General features: G+C 40.3%; 1 protein-coding gene across 3 annotated transcripts in view; it reads left to right on the top strand.

Annotated features, from left to right (window-relative positions):
* The window catches only part of Dpyd (dihydropyrimidine dehydrogenase), a 978,758-nt gene that overhangs the window by 257,344 nt on the left and 702,008 nt on the right, over positions 1-19,406 (top strand). For all 3 annotated transcript variants that reach the window (XM_008833683.3, XM_029563832.1, XM_029563833.1), the window contains exon 6: positions 10,621-10,817. In XM_008833683.3, coding sequence (XP_008831905.1) covers positions 10,621-10,817 — 197 coding nt within the window. The remainder of the gene's footprint in view (positions 1-10,620; positions 10,818-19,406) is intronic.

Raw genomic sequence — 19,406 nt, 5'->3', positions numbered from 1 at the left:
CTTCACTTAGTATAACAGTTTCTAGTTCCATCCATTTACCTGCAAATTTCATGATTTCATCTTTCTTTACTGCTGAGTAAAATTCCATAGTATAAATGAACCACATTTTCATTATCCACTCATCAACTGAGGGACACTTAGGTTGATTCCATCTCTTGGCTATTGTGAAATTGTTATTGAATATGTCAATGCTGTTGTAATGAAATGCCTCTTCTAATTATATGGTTATTAAATAAATAATTTTTAAAAAAGAATAGAAAGATCAGAAATAGACTTGTTTAAATGTATCCAACTTATTTTTGACTGATGTTCGAAGGTGACTTACTATAGAAGGGATAGATTTTTCAACAGATGGTGTTCCAAACACTTCACTGCCATGCCAAAAGACAAATAAAAGTACGTATATGTAGGCATAACCTTCACAAATGCTAACATGCATCCATCAGGGCTTAACTATAAAATACAAAACTCTGATGATGTGGACTACACACAAAGGAAGAAATTCAGATGCCTGCTTTTGGCAATAACTTTTTTTGATATATCGTCATTGACACAATTTGAAATATTGAAGAGATAAACTTTGTCAACATTAGAAACATATGCTCTGCTCTACGTGATACTCTAAAGAAAATGTAAAGACAGATCACAATACAGGCTTGTAAAGAACATATCTGACAGAGAACCGTTATCTAGAATATACACTGAATTCTCAAACCTACAATACAAGAGCAAAAGGACCCAGGTCCTTACCACAGATCTCGTTAAAGGATATACCTAGGTGGTAACTAAGGAAGGGAAATGCTGCCTCTCCGTGACATATGACCAGGGAAATGAACTATTATCTAACTAGATAATACCAGTGTATTATCTGTGTGATAGCTTAATCTGTCCAGGCTTCTGTAAGAAAATACCTAAACTCAGTAGGTTGCAAACAACAGAAGTCTTTTTCTCATATTGCTAGAGACTAGGAATTCCAAGATCAAGTTTCCTAGTTGCTGTCTAGTGAGAGCCTCTTTTCCTGATTCCTAGATGAGGCCTTCCTTCTGTGTCCTTCCATGTGGAAGGGACATAGTAGTATTCATTACCTTTTATGAAGAAAATGATTCAGTACAACAGGATTCTAATACTTCTCCCTAGACTCTGACCACCTGATCATATCCCAAAGACTGTTTTGTTTTTGATTTGTTGCTGTTGTTGTTGTTGTTGTTAGTTTGTTTGAGATGGAGGTCTCGCTGTAGTGTGCTCTGTCCTGGAACTCACTATGGAAACCAGGCTGGCCTTGATCTTACAAACATTTGCCTCTGGCTCCCAAGTGCTGAGATGAAAGGCATATACCACCACCCTTGGCCAGACTCTACCTCTTGCCATTGGTGACTAGGCTCCAGTATCTTAATGTCCTGAGACATATTTAATTGTATAATGCTGAAAGACACAATGCAGAATACTGATACCACCATCAGGCTCAAAATCGGACTCATCATTTGCATTGTAGTACATGGACTTACTGAGGGGTAAGCTTTTTACTTGCTTTCCTGATGCATTACTAAAGTTTCTGGTCTATGATGAATTCTACAGGGATCCCCACAACTTAGTTTTGTAATTTATAGGTTTTTAAAGGAATGTTTATTCTGAAATATTAAAATAAAATATCATTAAGGAAAATTTATACATAGTGAATATTATTAGATAATTGAAATTCTGTTTGCACACCATTAGCTAGAATTAATATTGGACATGCTTAATGTATTAAAGTTAAACTGTTTCTTTTTGCTTCTCAGTGAATTCCACAAGGAAGATAATACATTTACTTTATTCTACTTGCTCATCACACATTAATATCACATTATAATGAATTTTAGACAAGTAGTCAAATACATCCTTCTATTTTCAACAAGTCAGAAATACATAATTCTTTTAAGAAATAACTTCTCTTTTCCAAAAGTTTGTTAAAATAAAATGTTAATTTCTAAGGGCAAAAGTTTTTTATATGAAGGTTAATTTTTGAATTATTAATTCATAAAATTGAGAGTACTCAACTGAATGTGAGAGAAATGAGCAGTTATTAAATCTTCAAATGAAATAAGCTGAATCTCTCCACCATCAATTTTAAATATGCATTTAAATATTTATTTTTTGAAAGTATGTAAAATATTACTTTGGGAAAATAAAATAAATGCAACTACATTTTCATTAATGTTTCCATAAAATTATTAGTTTAGCATTGGGACTTAATTCTCTACTCATTTTTCCTAGAAAGAAGTAAAGTGAAAAGATCCACATTAATTCAAAAACAATACAAGAGTCATCAGATGGCTCATAAATAAAGGCGCTTACAGCAGAGCATGACAGCCTAAGTTGAATTCCTGGGACTTGCATGATGGAACTAACTCCCTAAAGTTGTCCTCTGATTTCCAAATGTGCTTTGATGCACGAAGAAACAAAATAAATAATTATAAATGAAACAAACTGAAAGAAAATCCATGTGTTTCAGAAAGCACTGGAAAGTATATGTATAAATTGTACCACTTCCCCCACATATACATACAATAAATAAATATACAATTTAACTTTAAAATTAGATTCATATATAGAAAATATAGAAATAAAAAGTTGAAATCAAAGATGATGTTTTTAAATATTTTATTTATTATTTTTATTTTATGTGTATGAGTGCACTGCCCGCATGTATGCAAGTGAACCTGTCTGTGCAATGCTGTGGAGGCCAGAAGAGGGCTTCAGATTCCCCTGGAACTGGAGTTACAGATGGTTCATAGCTGCCGTGTGGGTGCTGGGAATTGAACCAGGATCCTCTGCAAGCACAGTCAGTGCTCTTAACCACAGATCCATCTCTCCAGCAAAGTATTAGATTTAAAATAGTAAAGTGCTATAAGTGTCATTTGGCTCAGACTGAGAAGGGAGGTTTTCTGATCCTTGTTGATAAAAGGCTTTAATTTTCACATCTGCAACTTCCTTATATATTCTGGCTGGCAGAACTTATTCCTAGTAGTTGGTGACATGAGGTATACCTGCAGTACAGTCAGTATGACATCCAAGCATGCCTCAGCTCTGGGAGAACCGCTGTAGTGACCTTTGACTGGCTTTCCACAGGAAGATGGGAAACTTCCTGTTTTGACCTGTTAAATGCACACAGACCTGTTCGATGATCTGTTGACTATAATAATATTCCCATAACACGAATTTATTCTGCAATCACTTCTGCTGGTAGTGAAATTTTAGGGAGTGAACAGTGAGAAGATGTAGAGTAGGTGTAATGATTGGTTTATGCTAACCTGACACAAACTGGAGTGCCCTGGGAAGAGGAACCTCAATTGAGTAATTGTCTCCAGTAGATTGGCCTGTGGGCATCTGTATGGGGCATATTCTTGGTTACTGATTGATGTAGGAAGTGGGGGTGATATCATCCCTAGCTGCATAAGAAAACTAGCTGAGTAAGCTATGGGAGCCAGTAAGCAGCTTACTCCTGTAGAATCTGCTCCAGTTCCTGCTCCAGGTTCTTACCTCGAGTTCCTGCTTCAGCTTTCCTCAGTGTGGGACTGAAAGTTGTGAGGTGAAATACACACTTTCCTCCCCAATTTCGTTTTGGTCATTCTAGCACTGCAACAGACAGGGAACTAGAACACTATGCAAGTGATCTGCCACTAAGCAGCATCTGCAGACTGATTTGGTGTTTCTGTCACGTTCTTTTTATGTACTGTAAAATGTAATTAAGTAGCTATATATCCAGAATGGCAAAAATCTCATCTGTGGATCTGTTCTGGTTAAAAATTCTTTAATATTAATGCACCTTACCTTAACATCTGATATGTCTGATACTGGTTCGCTTACATCACTGTTCTGGTTAGTATTTGCATAGACTGACTTCCCTGTCTGTTAGCATCACACCTTCAGTCACTTATACTTAGGGTGTGTATCTTTGAAAGCTTTAATGTTTTAATTGGAATTTTGAACTATTAATTTTGTCCTACTTATGTAATTATTTCATGTTGTGTTTATACTTTTCATCTTACCATATGGTTTTGATTTTCGACCCCTCTGAACCCATTTATATTAATTTTCTTTTGAATAAGAAGTTGTCTTAAATAACACTCCTCCCCACTGGTTACTCACATATTCTTTTTTATTATTATTATTTTTATTTTATGTGTATGAGTGTATTGTCTGCATGTATGTGAGTGCACCCATGTCATGCAATGCCACGGAGGTCGGAAGAGGGCTTTGGATTCCCCTGGAACTGGAGTTAAGGATGGTTCCTAGACATCATGTGGGTTCTGTGAATCGAACCGGGGTTCAAGAGGGCTTTGGATTCCCCTGGAACTGGAGTTAAGGATGGTTCATAGACATCATGTGGGCTCTGTGAATCGAACCGGGGTTCTCTTCAAGGGCAGTCAGTGCTCTTAATCGCTGAGCCATCTCTCCAGCCCCACATATCCTTTTTTTAAAACGATATTTTTATTGACTCTGTGGGAATTTCCTACAGTGTATTATGAGCATCTGCAGACTGCCGTGTCTTCTCTCAGACCCTCCTCCTCTCTCCTGCCTGCCCTCACTTCCGGTCTTCTATTATTTTTTAAAGCATATCAAGTAAAATATGTGTTCCCCAAGCCTCTTGGGTGTGGAGCCTTTTTGGCCTACCAAGTATCACATCCTTAAAGAAAACAGACTTTCTTCCCAGTATCTATCAGTTGTCAATAATTTCTCAGGTAGGAATGTATCTTCTTGCCCAACTCCCACCTCCGTGCTAGGCTTTGGTCTGGCTTAGTCTTGTGTATGTCCTGCACATACTGTCACAAAAGCTGTGGGTTTATGTGTTCATTGCCCTATTGTGTCCAGAAAAACACTATTTCTTTGTATTCACTAGCCATGACTCGTATTCTTTCTACCTCTTCTTCCACAACCATCCTTGGCCTTAAGTGAAGAGGGTGTCATATAGGTGTCCCATTTTGGGCCAAGCACACTGCAGTCTCTTATATTCTGCATCTTGACTTGTTGTGAATCTCTGTGTTAATCACAATGTGTTGGAAGAAGCTTGTCTGGTGAGACTTGAGAGATACACTAATCTATACTTCAGCAGTCAGCAGTCATTAGTCCATTTAGCAGGATAATAGTAAGTAGTAAGTTCTCCCCTAAGGCCTATGACCTGTCTAACCATAGGTTCTTGGCCCTGATAACAGTACCAGGTATGGACTTCATCTTGTGAATTGGACTTAAATTCAATCAGAAGTTGGTTTCTTACTCCCATAGCATTCAAGCTACTATTGAACCAATGGTCATTCTTGCCAAGTCAGTTATTGTAGCTTACAGGGTTCACGACTGAGTAAGGATGATGATTACTTTTCTCTTGTAGTAGCATGCATATACCCTTCCAGCACTATAAAAGCCAGGTAGTAGAGATGACGTTTTGAGGTCAGTACCAGCTTGACTTTTCCATGTTTGTTCTATGACTCACGTATGTAGTATTTTCAGCAATAGGGTCTTACCACTGAGTTCTGGAGGGCAACCAAGAGCAATGACAATAGCCAGTATTGTTTGGGAGGTCTATGGGACCTCTCTGGTCAACAACTCCAAAACAGGAAGTCTAAAATGCTAGCCCAAGAAAGGTAAACAAAACAAGGACTAAAATTAATAAAAAACATGAAGTAATGAAACAAAGAATTAATTCTTTGAAAAGATTATCAAGATTAACAAATCTTTATTCATATTAACCAAAAGAGAGAGGAATATTCAAATTAATAATATCAGAGATAAAAAGATAAACATTAGTACAGACCCTGAGGAAATTCAGAAAATCATAAAGGAGTACTTTAAAAATCTGTATTCTACTAAACTGAAAAAAAAATCTAAAAGAAATGAATTTCTAGATATGCATGGCCTAACAACATTAAATCAAGATGAAATAATTCCAATAGACCCATAACAACCATTGAGGATATAGAAGCAGTAATTAAAAATCTCACAAGAAAAAGAGTTCAGGGCCATCTGTATTCAGTGTAGAAGTCTAACAGAACTTTACAAAAGAATTCATACCAATACCCCTGAAAGTATTTCATAAAATTGAAAAGGAAGGAGCATTTATAAATAATTTCTAAGAAGCCAGTAGTCCTCTGATACCAAAACTGCACAAAGTCCTTACGAAAAAGAAAATTGTTGGTTAATCTCTCTAATAAGCATAGATGAAAACATTCTCAATAAAATACTTTGAAACTGAATTCAAGAGAACACCAAAAAGATTATCACCTATGATCAAGTTGGTATCACTCCATCAGGGATGATTCAGCATATGTAAGCCTACAAATATAATCTACCTCATGAATAGCATCAAGGACAGAAATCATAGAATTATCTCACTTGATGTAGTAAAGGCCTTTGAAAAAATTCAACGTACCTTCATGATAAAAGTCATGGAGAATCTAAGGATACTGGGGACAGATCTTAACATGTTCCTCAGTTGCGGCTGAGTAGTTACCACAGATGTACGAAATGTGCTCTGAACTTATCACTGTGTTGTATGTTAATACTTTGACAACTTCATTGATAGGATTTTGATGATTAATGTCAACTATTTAGCCTACCTAGGCTGTTATGCATTTTAATTGTTTTATAAACTCCCACATAACAGACATTATTACTTTCTACAACTGGTGTTTTCCTTGAAGAATATTTGATTGTTCCTTTTTGAGAATTTCATGAGTATCATGTATTTCATCATACTCACCTTTCTCTCCTCCCATTCAACTCCTCCTGTGCCTGCCCCTGTATCCTTTTTCAAATTCATGGCCTTTTCATAATTAGTGTTGCCCATATGCACATGAGTCACGAGTATAAGACTGAACACTCAGGCACCGGCAACCATCACAGGGCTCATCCCAGACGAAAATTGGCTGTCCCTCCCTTTCCAAACATTTTCTAAACTATTCTTTAGCATTTCTTTCAATATTGACAACATCAGCTACCAGAAAATATTTTTACTCCCTGGAGTGGTGGTGCAAGCTTTTAATCCCAGCACTTGGGAGGCAAAGGCAGGCGGATCTCTGTGAGTTCAAGACCAGTCTTATCTGCCAGTTCCAGGCTGACTGGGGGCTACAGGAAAAAAAAAAAAGTTTTTATTGCACCTTCATATTTGAGTGACATTTTCTTTCCTAATAGAATTTTGGAATAAGGATTTTCTACTTGCCCAAAACTATCGTTTCATACTACTCTGGCTTCTGTCCCTTTTTTATTTTTATTTTTGAGAGGAAGCTGGTATCCTTTCTGCTCAATGACATTTTTTCTTTGTTCCTTGGTTGCTTTAATTCTTTTTTTTAAAATTACTTTTCTTTTTAGTAATTTGACTGAGATATTAATAAGGGCGGTTTTGTTGGTGTTTCCCTTGTTTAAGTTGTTAAACTTCGTGCAAGGGGCCTGTCAGTCTGGAGCAATTCCAGCCTGTTCTATTCAGCTCCTGCTGCTGTCTTGCACTCCTTCCCTTCTGTGCTGAGAAGTCCAATTACACAAAGGCTGCATCTCTTTCCTCTTTGTCTCTTTTGCCTTTTTCTGTTTACTTTCCCATTTGCTTTTCATGCTTTGACCGCATTTCAATGCTCCAGAATCTCCCAATTCACTATTAAATTTCTTTTTTCCTTTTTTCTGTTTTTTTTTTTTTTTTAATGCAGTCTGGTATTAAATGCATGAGATTTTAATGTCATTCACTTTCCTAAATTTTCTTTTATGTTTTAACAAATTTCTGTTTCCTGGGAGCTCAAGTTCTTGTATTGGTAATCCTTTGATCAGAGTTCTCTGGAGATTACCAACTTTAATCAATAGATTATGTACATGTTGCTTTCTATATTTGTATTCTTTTCTTAGCAATCTGTATGCAAGACATTATACATAAAAATGTAAATCCTCTGGTTGATTGCTACCTTCCACAGAATGTTCACTCTACTGTGTAAACAAATAAGAAAGGTGGATTAAAGACATAACTTGAATTTCAGTCTATGCCACTCAGGTGGCATTAATTGTCTCTCCTTGGTTCCGGCTTAGAGTGAAGGCCTTTAGACTTCAACACGATGTTTGCTAAGACTTTTTCAACCGTAGCTACCCTGCATTTGAGTTTTTATTTCCTTTGGGTCATCGGAGTGCAGAGGAGACACCCTTGGCACTCCAGAGGTCCCGTTTGCACCATGGCAGTGTCTCTGTAGCTTAGGAATTAAGCTGATGATGCACTGCACTTTCTTTTGCCCCAGGTATTTTCATCCCAAATATTATATCCCTCCTGTTCTACAGGATTGCCAAACTCTCTCTTGCTGGTTCTCCTCAGCTCTGGTCCTCTTCAAGTTTCCTGGTCTTTCTTTTTCTACTGAGAAGTGACAAGTGCATTTACGGAAAAGGTGACTTCTTGACTGTTACCTCTGAGCTATTTTTTTTTTCTCTAGAGCTTGGCAGCTCAAAGGCTTGCGTCCTTCAGTGGATTTCTAATGCCTTGAAAGTGAATTCACCATCACTCGTAGTAAATATAAAGAAATTACACTAATTAATTCTCCGGGGATTTTACATGCCATATTAGTGTTGCCTGCTTGTAGTCCATGGTAATTTATATACTTAAATAGGATCTATTTTCTAACTCAGAGAAAAAGCATTCCATTTAGTGACATGGGAACCCAACATGTAGAAACTTTAGTAAGTGATTATATTAGATGTATGCAAATTATGCTATAGGAGATCCGAGGATGAACACTCTACTTCACTTAGTGGTAGAAGTAAAGAAGGTGAGTGAGATAAACTACAAAATATTTTTTTAATGCCTTGCAGAGATTGCCAGTAGTTAGCCACAGTCAGGAGCTATTTGAAAAAAATACAACTTTTTAAAGATTTTTCAAAAAAGTATTTTATTGAGTTTTAGTGCATTTCATACAATAATCCTAATCAAATTTACATCCCTTCCACTTTATCATCCCCTCATAATCCCCCACCAGATTTCATGCATTCTGTCATATACATTAAGGCATATTTGGTCAAGCATTTGTACCCAGTTGTCCCTTGATGCAAGTTCATCCACTGGGTCAAGTTAACCTACCTAGAGTCATTCCCTTAAAAAAAGATTACTTTCTCTCACCCAGCAGTAATCGGTTTCCAATAGTTCTTCAGTTGGGGTTTGGCTCTGCTGCCCATTTCCCTCATTTTAGGCTAAGTTTTTGTCTGATTATGTCGGTATGGGTCTTGTGATGCTGTCACCATTGTTGCAAGATCATACGAGCAAGTTCCCCGTGGTCTGGAAGCCTCTTTTTCCTTATGTTCTTGCACCAGCCCTGGCTCTTATAATCTTTCTACCCCCTTTTCCACAGTAGTCCCTGAGTCGTGAGTGGGTGAGTTTTAATATAGCAGTCCTATCCAGGGACACGTACGCTGCAGTCTCTTATTCTCTAAAAATTAGCCAGTTGTGCTCTTCTATGTGCATCACACACTGCTGTACAAGGAAGCTTTGCTGGTGAGACTTGAGGGGTGTATTGCTATTCTCTAAACCCTCTATTCTGCTATGTCCATGACCCTTAGGTGTAGAGGCACGCTATAGATGTGTCACTTAGGCCTAGGCATCTCTCTGAAATATATTTTCTGTTATGTGATCAGTTGTGGAACTCTGTCATAGCCTCTATCTGTTGCAGAAAGAAGCTTCTTTGATGAGCAGTATACAGTATACTTGTCAGGGTGGTAGGCAGGTCTGAGGCAGGTAAATAAGGAGGCTAAGGGCAAGGTGGGGTGGAGATAGCCTGTGGAGGGTCTAACACTACATTAGAAGATGAAGCTTGTCTGGGTTAGGAAGTTCGTCGAGAGAGCAGGGCAGAAGAGCCAGCCTATGTCCAAGACTAGAAGAGGAATAGAGTTTGGAGAGAGACTGCAGCTATTCAGGCTGCAGGGTAGTCAAGACTCAGTGGGTAGGATGTGATTTACTAGAGATCTGATTTACCAGAGTTCTAGGCAGATCTGTGACAGGCAGATCAGAACACTGGGGAAAAGGGTGGGAATTGTGTGTGGAAAGTCTAACAAACTAACTTGGAGAATGGAGGGATTCTGAGTACAGGGGTTCAGGATGTAGTAGATGTAGTGGGTGGGTCTAGACTAAGAGGGTAGTTCAGAGATGTGGGGAAAGAGAAGGAGGCAGCCTGGGCCCAAGGCTAGAAGGACAGCAGAGTTTGGGAAGAGAGTGGAGCTACTCAGGCTGCAGGGGAAATCCCAAAGTACAACTTCTAAGTTTATGTCATATTTATGGGAAATGTAACTTTCTTGCTAACTAAAACACTGATTATGAATTGCAACATTAAAAATGTGTTTGAGAGGGTTAAAGAGATGGCTCAGTGGTTCAGAGCAATGGCTCCTCTTGCAGAGGACCCAGGTTCTGCTTCCAGCTTCTACATGGTGCCTAACAACCATCCCTAATTTCAGTTCCAGGGTATCTGATGCCCTCTTCCGGCCTCTTCAGGCATTTCATGACAGGAGTGTGCTTACATACATACAGGAAAAACACCCATAAACATAAAATGATAAAGTTTTAAAGAAATTTTTAAAACTTTTTAGGATATAAAATTGAACTTAAATTTTTAATGATGTAACTTGATTTCTCCTTAGGTGTTCAAAGCAATGAATATCCCACAGATTAGAAGCCCTTTTCTGCCTCCCCCAGAAAACATGCCAGACGCCTATTCTGCGAAAATTGCTCTTTTGGGGGCTGGGCCTGCCAGTATAAGTTGTGCTTCTTTCTTGGCTCGATTAGGCTACTCCAACATCACCATATTTGAAAAACAAGAATATGCTGGTGGTTTAAGGTAATTCCTGTATTTATTTCATGTTTGTAATGTCAAAAAATGATGAGATAAAATAGTTGTGCCTTTTGTCGTTTTATAGTTGTATAGAAACTTCAGGTTCACAGATGGTATTTTAAATGTTCTTTTTCCAAATGCTCAAATTCTGATGATATCATTCATTAAATTTTGAAGTTGGATTTAAGCAATATGTATTTATGAATTTCTCTTTTGCTGTGAATTTAGACATTTCAGCAAAAGTTTTTGATTGCAGCAGTAAAACACATGAAATGTGCAGTGAATCTTTTCTGTAGTGGAGATATATCTGAAAGTCCTGGGCATTATTGATGCAGAAAGCCCAGTGCCGTAGACTACTGGACCATTCATGCTTTTTCATGCATAAAACATTCTGTCCTGTTCATATATTTTCAGTTTGCAATCATTTTAGTTTTATATTTGATTACCATTTTTCCCAGAAATGTACATTTTTAAATGTACACTTTTATAGTGTTTTCATAATTATTACCTTGACAGTATTTGATATGAGTCTGTATTATGAGCCAGTATTCAGTCACATAGTCACTTGATTTCTGTGTGAACTCACTCATGAACATAGAAACTGGTCACTTTTCAGATGCTTAGATCAAGATTTAAAAATGCAGCTTACCTTACTTAAATAGACTTTGTACTGGGCATTTATTATATGTATGTTAATAAAATGTGTTATTAGTAAGAAGTAGATATTGCTTAAAACATAAATGTGAAATGAGGAAGATATTGCATTTTGCTTTTGAAATATTAATCCAATGTTTATTTTGATTCCCAAGTGAGTTTTCTTCTACTAAAATCATTGATTGTAAATTATAAACTGGGATATATTTTTATACTTAGCAGTTAAGCTTTTGTAGTGACTGATTTATTCATTAAACAATGAGTTCATCACATTTAGTAATCAGAAAATAAGTTTAATCTAATTTTGACAAAAATTTGACGTTTTATGATTCTTTTTGCCTGTAAAAATAAGCTGGTCATGGTGGCATACGCCTTTAATCCCAGCACTCTGGAGGCAGAGGCAGGCGGCTCTCTGTGAGTTCAAGGCCAGCCTGGTCTACATAGTGAGTTCCAGGGCAGCTGGGGCTACAGGGAGACCCTGTCTCTAAAAGACCAAAAAAAAAAAAAGGGTAATAAATGTATAAATTTCAAAATTGGACAAGTGGTAAAATGATAATTCAAAGGTAACAGAAAATTATCAATGTTTTGTTTCATTGAGATACATATTTGATGTATATATTAAAGCATATATTGATAATACATGCTATCATTATTTGCTTCAAAAAAACCAATTTGACTTATCAAAAATATCACAGACCAGAATAACCTTTTAGAGTGTACAGGGAGCATAAATCAACCTGATGTCAAGAAATAATTATTTCTTTTTGCTGATTATTTATCAATATTGAGGATTATTTGTAGTTTAAGAATATTTTTACCTGGGAAATATCCTCCATCTTGATTTTGCTGTGAGGACTTAGACTTTTATTTTTCGTGTCTTTTCACCACAGCCTCATTAATTATGAAAGGCGCAATCTTTTCACAACATGTGCATAAGCATTGTAGGTTTTTTTCTCAATTATACACATCAGCAATATGTGAGTCAATTTAAAAAATATGTACATAATTGTTGTGTACCCTGGTAGATGAGGGAAAATCTTTTTGCCCCTTAATTGCATTTTCACAAGAAGCCGAAAATGGAAGCAGCCTTGTCTGTGAATTATTATGGGTTGCCAATTTTAGTACATGATTATGGTTGTTAGCATCTCTGTATTTAGTTTTCATTCAAATGTGGGGTAATTTATATAAATTAGCACTAAATGTTTGTTTTTATATATTTGTTGAACATTTTTAGTGGGGAAGACTGCCTTGAATTCATTAGTAAACATTTTTTTCTGTTGTTTTTAAAAGTTTATTCTCTTTCCTTTGCTTTGAATCTTCCTGGTTCCCAAGCATAAATACATAGTGTTGTACCCATCCTGTACTGTCCTGTGGTAGAAGCATTCTCTATCACTGTTACAAAATTAGAAAAACACAGTGCAGAGCTAGCCAAAATCACAACCACACAACTTTCCTGTTAATTTGTTTTCTCACTTACAGATGCTTCTCAGTCTCTTGCACTGCCAAAGTAGCTAAAATCATGAAATTAGCTTTGTATTTGAAATCAATTGCTTAAAGAGGTAATGCCATTTTATCTTTCCTTCTCCTTTGCATTTAAACAGATTCTTTTATCCCTTGTGATTTAGTACACAGCCTCTCTTTAAGATACCACTACAGAACCCAGCACTAAATGTATTAGCACAAGCCTTTGATCCCAGCTGGCAGATCTCTATGAGATCTAGTCTAGCCTGGTCTATATAGTGAGCTCCAGGCCACCTGGGATTGCAGAGAGCCCTTTCTCAAAAAGCCCCCCACAAGACAAAAGAAAGAAATCACTAGAGACAGTAAAATACATTCAAAATATTTAATCCCTATTGTATTCAACACAATCAATTATTCTTGATGCCACAGTAGACATATAAAATTATAGGAAATTTTGCCATTCTTTAACTGTTTTTATCTTTTTTCCCCACTTGCTATGATTTTTATTTAAAAAAGAAAATAATCTATATGTTGGAGCGCTGCATGGCATGTAGCATACTTCCCAGGCCCCTGTAACAATTTTTCGGGGATAGTCTAGGCTCAGCTCTGTGCAAACCGTGAATGGACACAGGGTGCATAAGAGGTCACTGGGCTTTTAAGAGATGGGACCTTAGAGACAGCATTCATGGTAAAGATCTCCAAAGGTGACTGTCAAAGTAGAGCTATGTCTGGTCCTTACAAGTAGCAGTGTTTCTGCTGTCTTCTCATTGGAGCAGCGATGTCCCTGCCATGGTGGTCAAGGTCTTCATGCTGCCTCAGACCAGTGTTCTTCCAGAGGAGGGGTCAGTGCTAGGTGCTGGGTATTCTCTGAGTCAGCAGACATTTTTCTTCGCTTCTCCTTGGCCCATCTCAAGCACTTGTTCTGGCCTTCTGCCCTCTTGGAAATCTCTGTATCCCTCTTTCATCCAGGAGTTTGGGGTTTAACGTGGAAGATCCTGTTACTGTCCCATCTGTATGAGGCTGGACTAAGGCTTTGTCCCTTGATTATGAGTGGTTCAGGGGTTTCTCTTGTCCCCACGCTGTGGCCCAACATGCCTTGGAGGCCACAAAGTAGCAGCAGCAACATAGTTTCTTGAAGGTGCCTGGCTGTGCTGGTGAAGTGTGGGCACTGGACATGCAGCCTTCACATGGCTCGTCTCCAACCTGATCAGCAACTTATAGCTAGGACATACACAAGGAAACAGGTCAGGCCCAGGGTGGTCTTTGGTGTCCAGTGCCACTGTCTCCTCCAATGGCCCAGAGGCCCATCTGGAGGCTGGCAGCTTATCTGAGGAACTCACTGTGCATTTAAGTCCTGTGGAACTTTGTGGTATTCTCCAGTTTCCATGTTCATCACCAGTATTCTGTGATCTTTCTTTCAGGGTTTCTGAGTGCTTCAGAGTGATTCTTTGGCAGGAAGCCATTCCGGAGTGACTGGCCTTCATAGAACTGCCTCGGGAATGTCAGAAGAAAACTGAACTCAGGCTCTTTCAGTCTTCCCTCACTCCTCAGGGTCCTAGCTGACCTGAGAAGGATGGAACCCTTCCCTCCTTCCACCGCAGACATGGGGGCATTTTCTGATTACTGTCAGCTAGGGATGTGGACACAGCCACCCATTGGCACACGGCCACTTGGAATTCCTCTCCCGTTCTCTCTCCTTGGGTGTCTGTGTCTATGCCAAGCTGCTCCCTACTCTCTAGCTCTCTAGGATCAACGTCCTGCAAGTTCAGTGGCTCCCACATCACTTGATACAGACATGATAAAACTAATCTCTCACCCCAGGCTTCCTCACTAGACGAGGCAGGTGACATAGCAAAAGGGCCTTGCTGCTCTCTGGGTTAGGAGTACAGTCTCTAGTCACGTCTTTGATTTGCCCAGAGGAGGATTTTGCAGATGTGAACTCTGAAGATGAGCAAGTCCATAGTGAACTCTTGGTGGTACTACTCTAAGCTGCTCTTGGAGGGCTGCTCATGACATAAGCCATGTGGACTCCCCGTGGGAGTGCTGTTCAGTGCGGGTCCTCTTCAGGAGGGATAACTTGTCGTCCTGACTCCTCTTCAATAAATACAGGGTGAAAGGCATTCTTCAACTCTGGCCACCCTTTTCTCTTCTCCATGACACTCAGGTCAAGTGGACAAAGTAAACATGGGGAGACTAGGGGCACTGGATGCCCTACTTAGAGGGAAGGAAGTGCAGGGGTCATGGCACTACTCTGCCAATTACACATTAAAAGTTCCAGAATGTGTGACTGCATGGGCTGGAGCAAAGTGGAAACCACCACCCATGCTGGCCTGCCATGGCTCCTGCGTAGCAGTAGAGGAGGTTGTGTGAGTTGAGGGAGAAGGCAGAAGCAAGGTGTGTTCTCGGGTCATGAGGGCAATTCCGAGAGGGGTGGTCACGTAAAATATGTATTCACCTTGTTTCAATGGGGGCACCTTACCAAATCAACAAATCTTCACCAGTGTCAACTGTGGACTTGGCACATAGAAGACAGGAGTGGGTATTTGTGTATCCATGTAGATATAAAAATGAGAGTGCAGTTGAGATGACTCAGAATGAAAAGTATGAGGTGAGGGGCTGGTGCTCAGGTGAGCTGTGAAGCTGTCTGGATCTGGGACTGTGCTGCCCAGTAGTCAGGATGCTGCTGAGTTCTTTAGCACAGCCAGTGATTTCATCTGACCCTGTCCATTCTACTTTCCCAACTGGGCTTTTGATTCACCTTCCAGGCATCGGTGTTCTGTTGCTGTCAGCAAATTACAGCAAGAAATACACAGTCCAACAGGTTAGGCCCAGTATGGTCTTCTGTGTCCTGATCCTCTGTCCCTGCTAATGACCATAGACTCATGTGGAGGCTTGCGACAGAGATGAGGTTCTCACTGTGCATGTAAGGTCCCATGCACCTTTGGGATTGTCCTTGGAATTTGTCTGATGATGACCAGCACTCTGTGGATCTCACTTCTCAGGGTCTCAGAATACTGCAGAGTGCTTCACTGGTGTGAAACCACTCGTGCCACTGTGCATCGAGGAGCTGCCGTGGCTCTCTCCTGTGGCTGTCTGCATCCATGCCAGGCTGCAATCTACTCTTGGGTGTTAGCCTCCAGGGAGTTCAGTGATTTCAACAGCATTGTTTCACCGAGGTCTCCGTGGTCTTCACTTACTGCCAGCCCAGGGGCGGTTTCCTTTAGGCAGAGAGGTATGGTCTCTTTGGGGGTGGGAGGCAGTAGCATAACCTGCGAAACAGTTTTTAGTCCTACCCACCAGGCCTTATCAGCCCACACTGTGCTTTTTTTGAGGGGCTCTGGGCACACTCTGAGCTGGCCACTGAAGTCTCCTCAGCTGTTTCCAGGGCGGATCATCTGCCGCCTGTCTTTTGTGCTGGGATTTTCTCACTTGCCTCACTCACTGGGCAAGGCAGGTCATGTGTCCCAGGAACGTTTTCTGCTGTCCAAGTTAGATGTGCAGTCTGTGTTCACATCTTGGGTTTGCTAGGAGGAGGGGGGGTTGCAGATATGAACTCTGAAAGTATGGAAGTTTTGATGAATTTTTGGAGGTTTTGCTGCTCCAAGCCTCTTTGGAAGTGCTGCTCATGGAGCCATGAGATTACACTGAAGGTTTGTTTGCTCAGTGTGGGTTCTCCTCAGGAGGGTTGGCTAAGCCTGGGTCCTCTTCAGGGAAGGCAGTTTGGGCCACATTTTTTGTCTTGGGCAACCTTTCTTCTCATCTATTTTTTCTCCGAGGTCTCAAAGGTCCTCCTCATTTCTTGGCAGGATTTTGTCCCTGTACAGGCGTGGTCTCCTTTGGGAGGGGACATGTGGTCTCCTTGGGGTTGGGAGACAGCAGCATAAGGTGAGAAACCATCTCTAATTCTTCTCCCAAGGCTCCTCCAGCCACCAGTTCGCTGCCTTGGAGAGGCTCTGGGAACCCCGTTGGACTGGCTGCTGAATTGCTCCTCAGATATTTCTGAAGCAGATGAGCTGCCGCCTCTCTCCTGTGAGCTGCTGCTCTCATCCTGATCTTCCTCACTGCACAGGGAAGGTGAAATATTGCAGGAAGACTCGCTGCTCTTTGTCCTATAAATGTTGTCTCTGGTCACTTCTTGGTTTTTTTCATAGGAGGAGATTTTTTTGGATATGGACTCCCGTGATTCAAGAGTAGAGATGCTCTCAATCTCTGCTGAAGTGATCCCCTTGCATTGATCTGAGGACAGTGTGGGCAAGGTTGCTTAGTGCCTGTCCTCCTCAGGAGGGAAGCTATGTCCCTGTGGGCCCTCTTTAGATGGAATTATGTGGGAGGCATGCTATGCCTTTGACTAGCCTTCTCCTCTTCATTAAGCTTAGGGACGGTTGACAAAGGGAACACGGGAAGGGTAGGGACACTCGATGCCCTTTTCTGGGGCACAGGAAAGATGGGAGCATGTACACCATTGTTATCTAAATTGCCCCTCCTGGATGACCGCAGCTTCAGCATTAAATATGTTGCCATCACATCACTGAATTTTTGCAGTTTCAAAGATTCTTTGATTTCTTGAGACCTATAGCCTGTGACACACATATCTATGAGAAATGAAGGGTCTGGTTGGCTGGGGAGTTGCTCTGTTGTGCAAACTAGTGTGGAAGAAGGCTCTCCATCGTGGTTCAGCCATAGATGCTGCATTAATTGGATAATTGTGGGCCTCCTTCTGGGAGTAACACTCAGCAACTGGGCAAGGAGATCTTTCAGGTCTGGGGAGAGCTGCGACTGCATGGTGTAATTAGCAGCTAAGATGTTCTGCTTTGTCCTGCAGTTCTCTGTGTCTCTGAATGGGAGCTTCCCTGATATGATGAAATACAGCACCACTCCCAGGCTCCAGAGATCAGCAGCCAGCCCATTGTATTGTTGGAAACCAAAGAGCTCTGGGGCACAGTATCCAAATGTCCCATAGAAATCATTGACCCTCTCTCCAGTGCTCAGTTTTCTCCCCAATGCAAAATCACCCAGCTTTATATGACCCTTCCCATCCAGCAGGATGTTCTCGGCTTTCAGGTCACAGTGGGAGACCCAGTTCTGATGCCCAAGCTTCTCCACATAGCTCTTCAGCTCTCCCCTGCTGGCGTATTCCAGTACCAAGCACACATTTTCTGTGGTGTTAATGACCGGATACGGTTTGATAATATTCAAATGTTAGAGCATTTTTATAATTTCAAGCTCTCGCCTTATCGGGGAACTGCTGATTTCAGTCTTTTTCAGGGCTTTCACTGCCACTTCAGTAGCGGTGAGGCGATGGTAGCTGACTTTCACGGGTCGGTAACTGCCTTTGCCCAGTGTCACTGAGATTTCATAGTGACTTGATAACAGTGTTCTCCTCATACAAACTGACCTTGAGGTCCCTCCCCATGATGACCTCACTTCTTATCAAAGTCCAAAGTTCAACCAATCACCAACATCCAAGTCCAAAGAATCACCAGCCTTCAAGTCCAACCTTTTGTCAATGTCCAAGTCCAACTGATCTCCAACCTCCAAGTACAACCAACCACCAACCTCCAAGCCCTACCAACCAACAACCTCCACCAAAGCTCTCTGCACTATAAGGACAAGGAAACAGCCCCAGGTAGTGAATTATATACAGCTGTCTTTAATTCTTCATGATGGCTCATTTGTGAGGTCAGATAGAGGACCCATCAGGGCTGGGCCCAACCCTCAGTGGTTCTCTCATATCCCCACCTCCAAACAGTGTGTATTACATTACTTTTCACTGGACCAAATACTTGACAAAAACTGCTTAAGGAAGGAAAGCTTTCTTGTGGCTCATACATTGTGGGCACAGGGCAGGCATGGTGGTGGGAGAAATTGGTGGCCAGGGTAGGAAGCCCATGAGGTAGCTGATCACACTGGCGGTCATCTACTCCCCCTCAGTCAGCCTCTCTGACAGGCACACCTTACCAACAAGCTATTTTTTAAATAATCATTATACTTTCTTTAATTTTTAAAAATATTTTTTATATTTTATTACTTTTATCTTAAGTGTATGAGTGTATTGCCTGCATATATATAAGTGCACCTGTGTCATGCATTGCTGTGGAGGTCAGAAGAGGGCTTCCCTGGAACTGGAGTTAGGTGGTTCATAGCTGCCATGTGGGTGCTGGGAATCAAACCCGGGTCCTCTTAAAGAGCAGTAAGTGCTCTTAACTGCTAAGCCAACTCTCCAGCCCACCTTATTTAATTTTTAATTAGCTACATGATTAAAAGCTTTTCACTACAGCTTTAATATGTTCAGTAACACACTCCAGAGCAACAGTACACCTCTTTCACAAATGGGTGTCGGTTTTTAGGCTCACAGTTGAATTAATATAGTTATATATTATTGAACTCAGTATAAGCCCTGTAAGACATAAAACTGATCCATTTTTAACCTTTAAAAAAGATCTCCATTTCATTTTAGAAAATATTGCTCTTTGCAGACAA

Source organism: Nannospalax galili, unplaced genomic scaffold (genome assembly GCF_000622305.1).
Source record: "Nannospalax galili isolate Female #2095 unplaced genomic scaffold, S.galili_v1.0 scaffold255, whole genome shotgun sequence".
NCBI lineage: Eukaryota > Metazoa > Chordata > Mammalia > Rodentia > Spalacidae > Nannospalax > Nannospalax galili.
The sequence above is the reverse complement of the archived record's forward strand: the minus strand, read 5'-3'. Positions and strand labels throughout refer to the sequence as shown.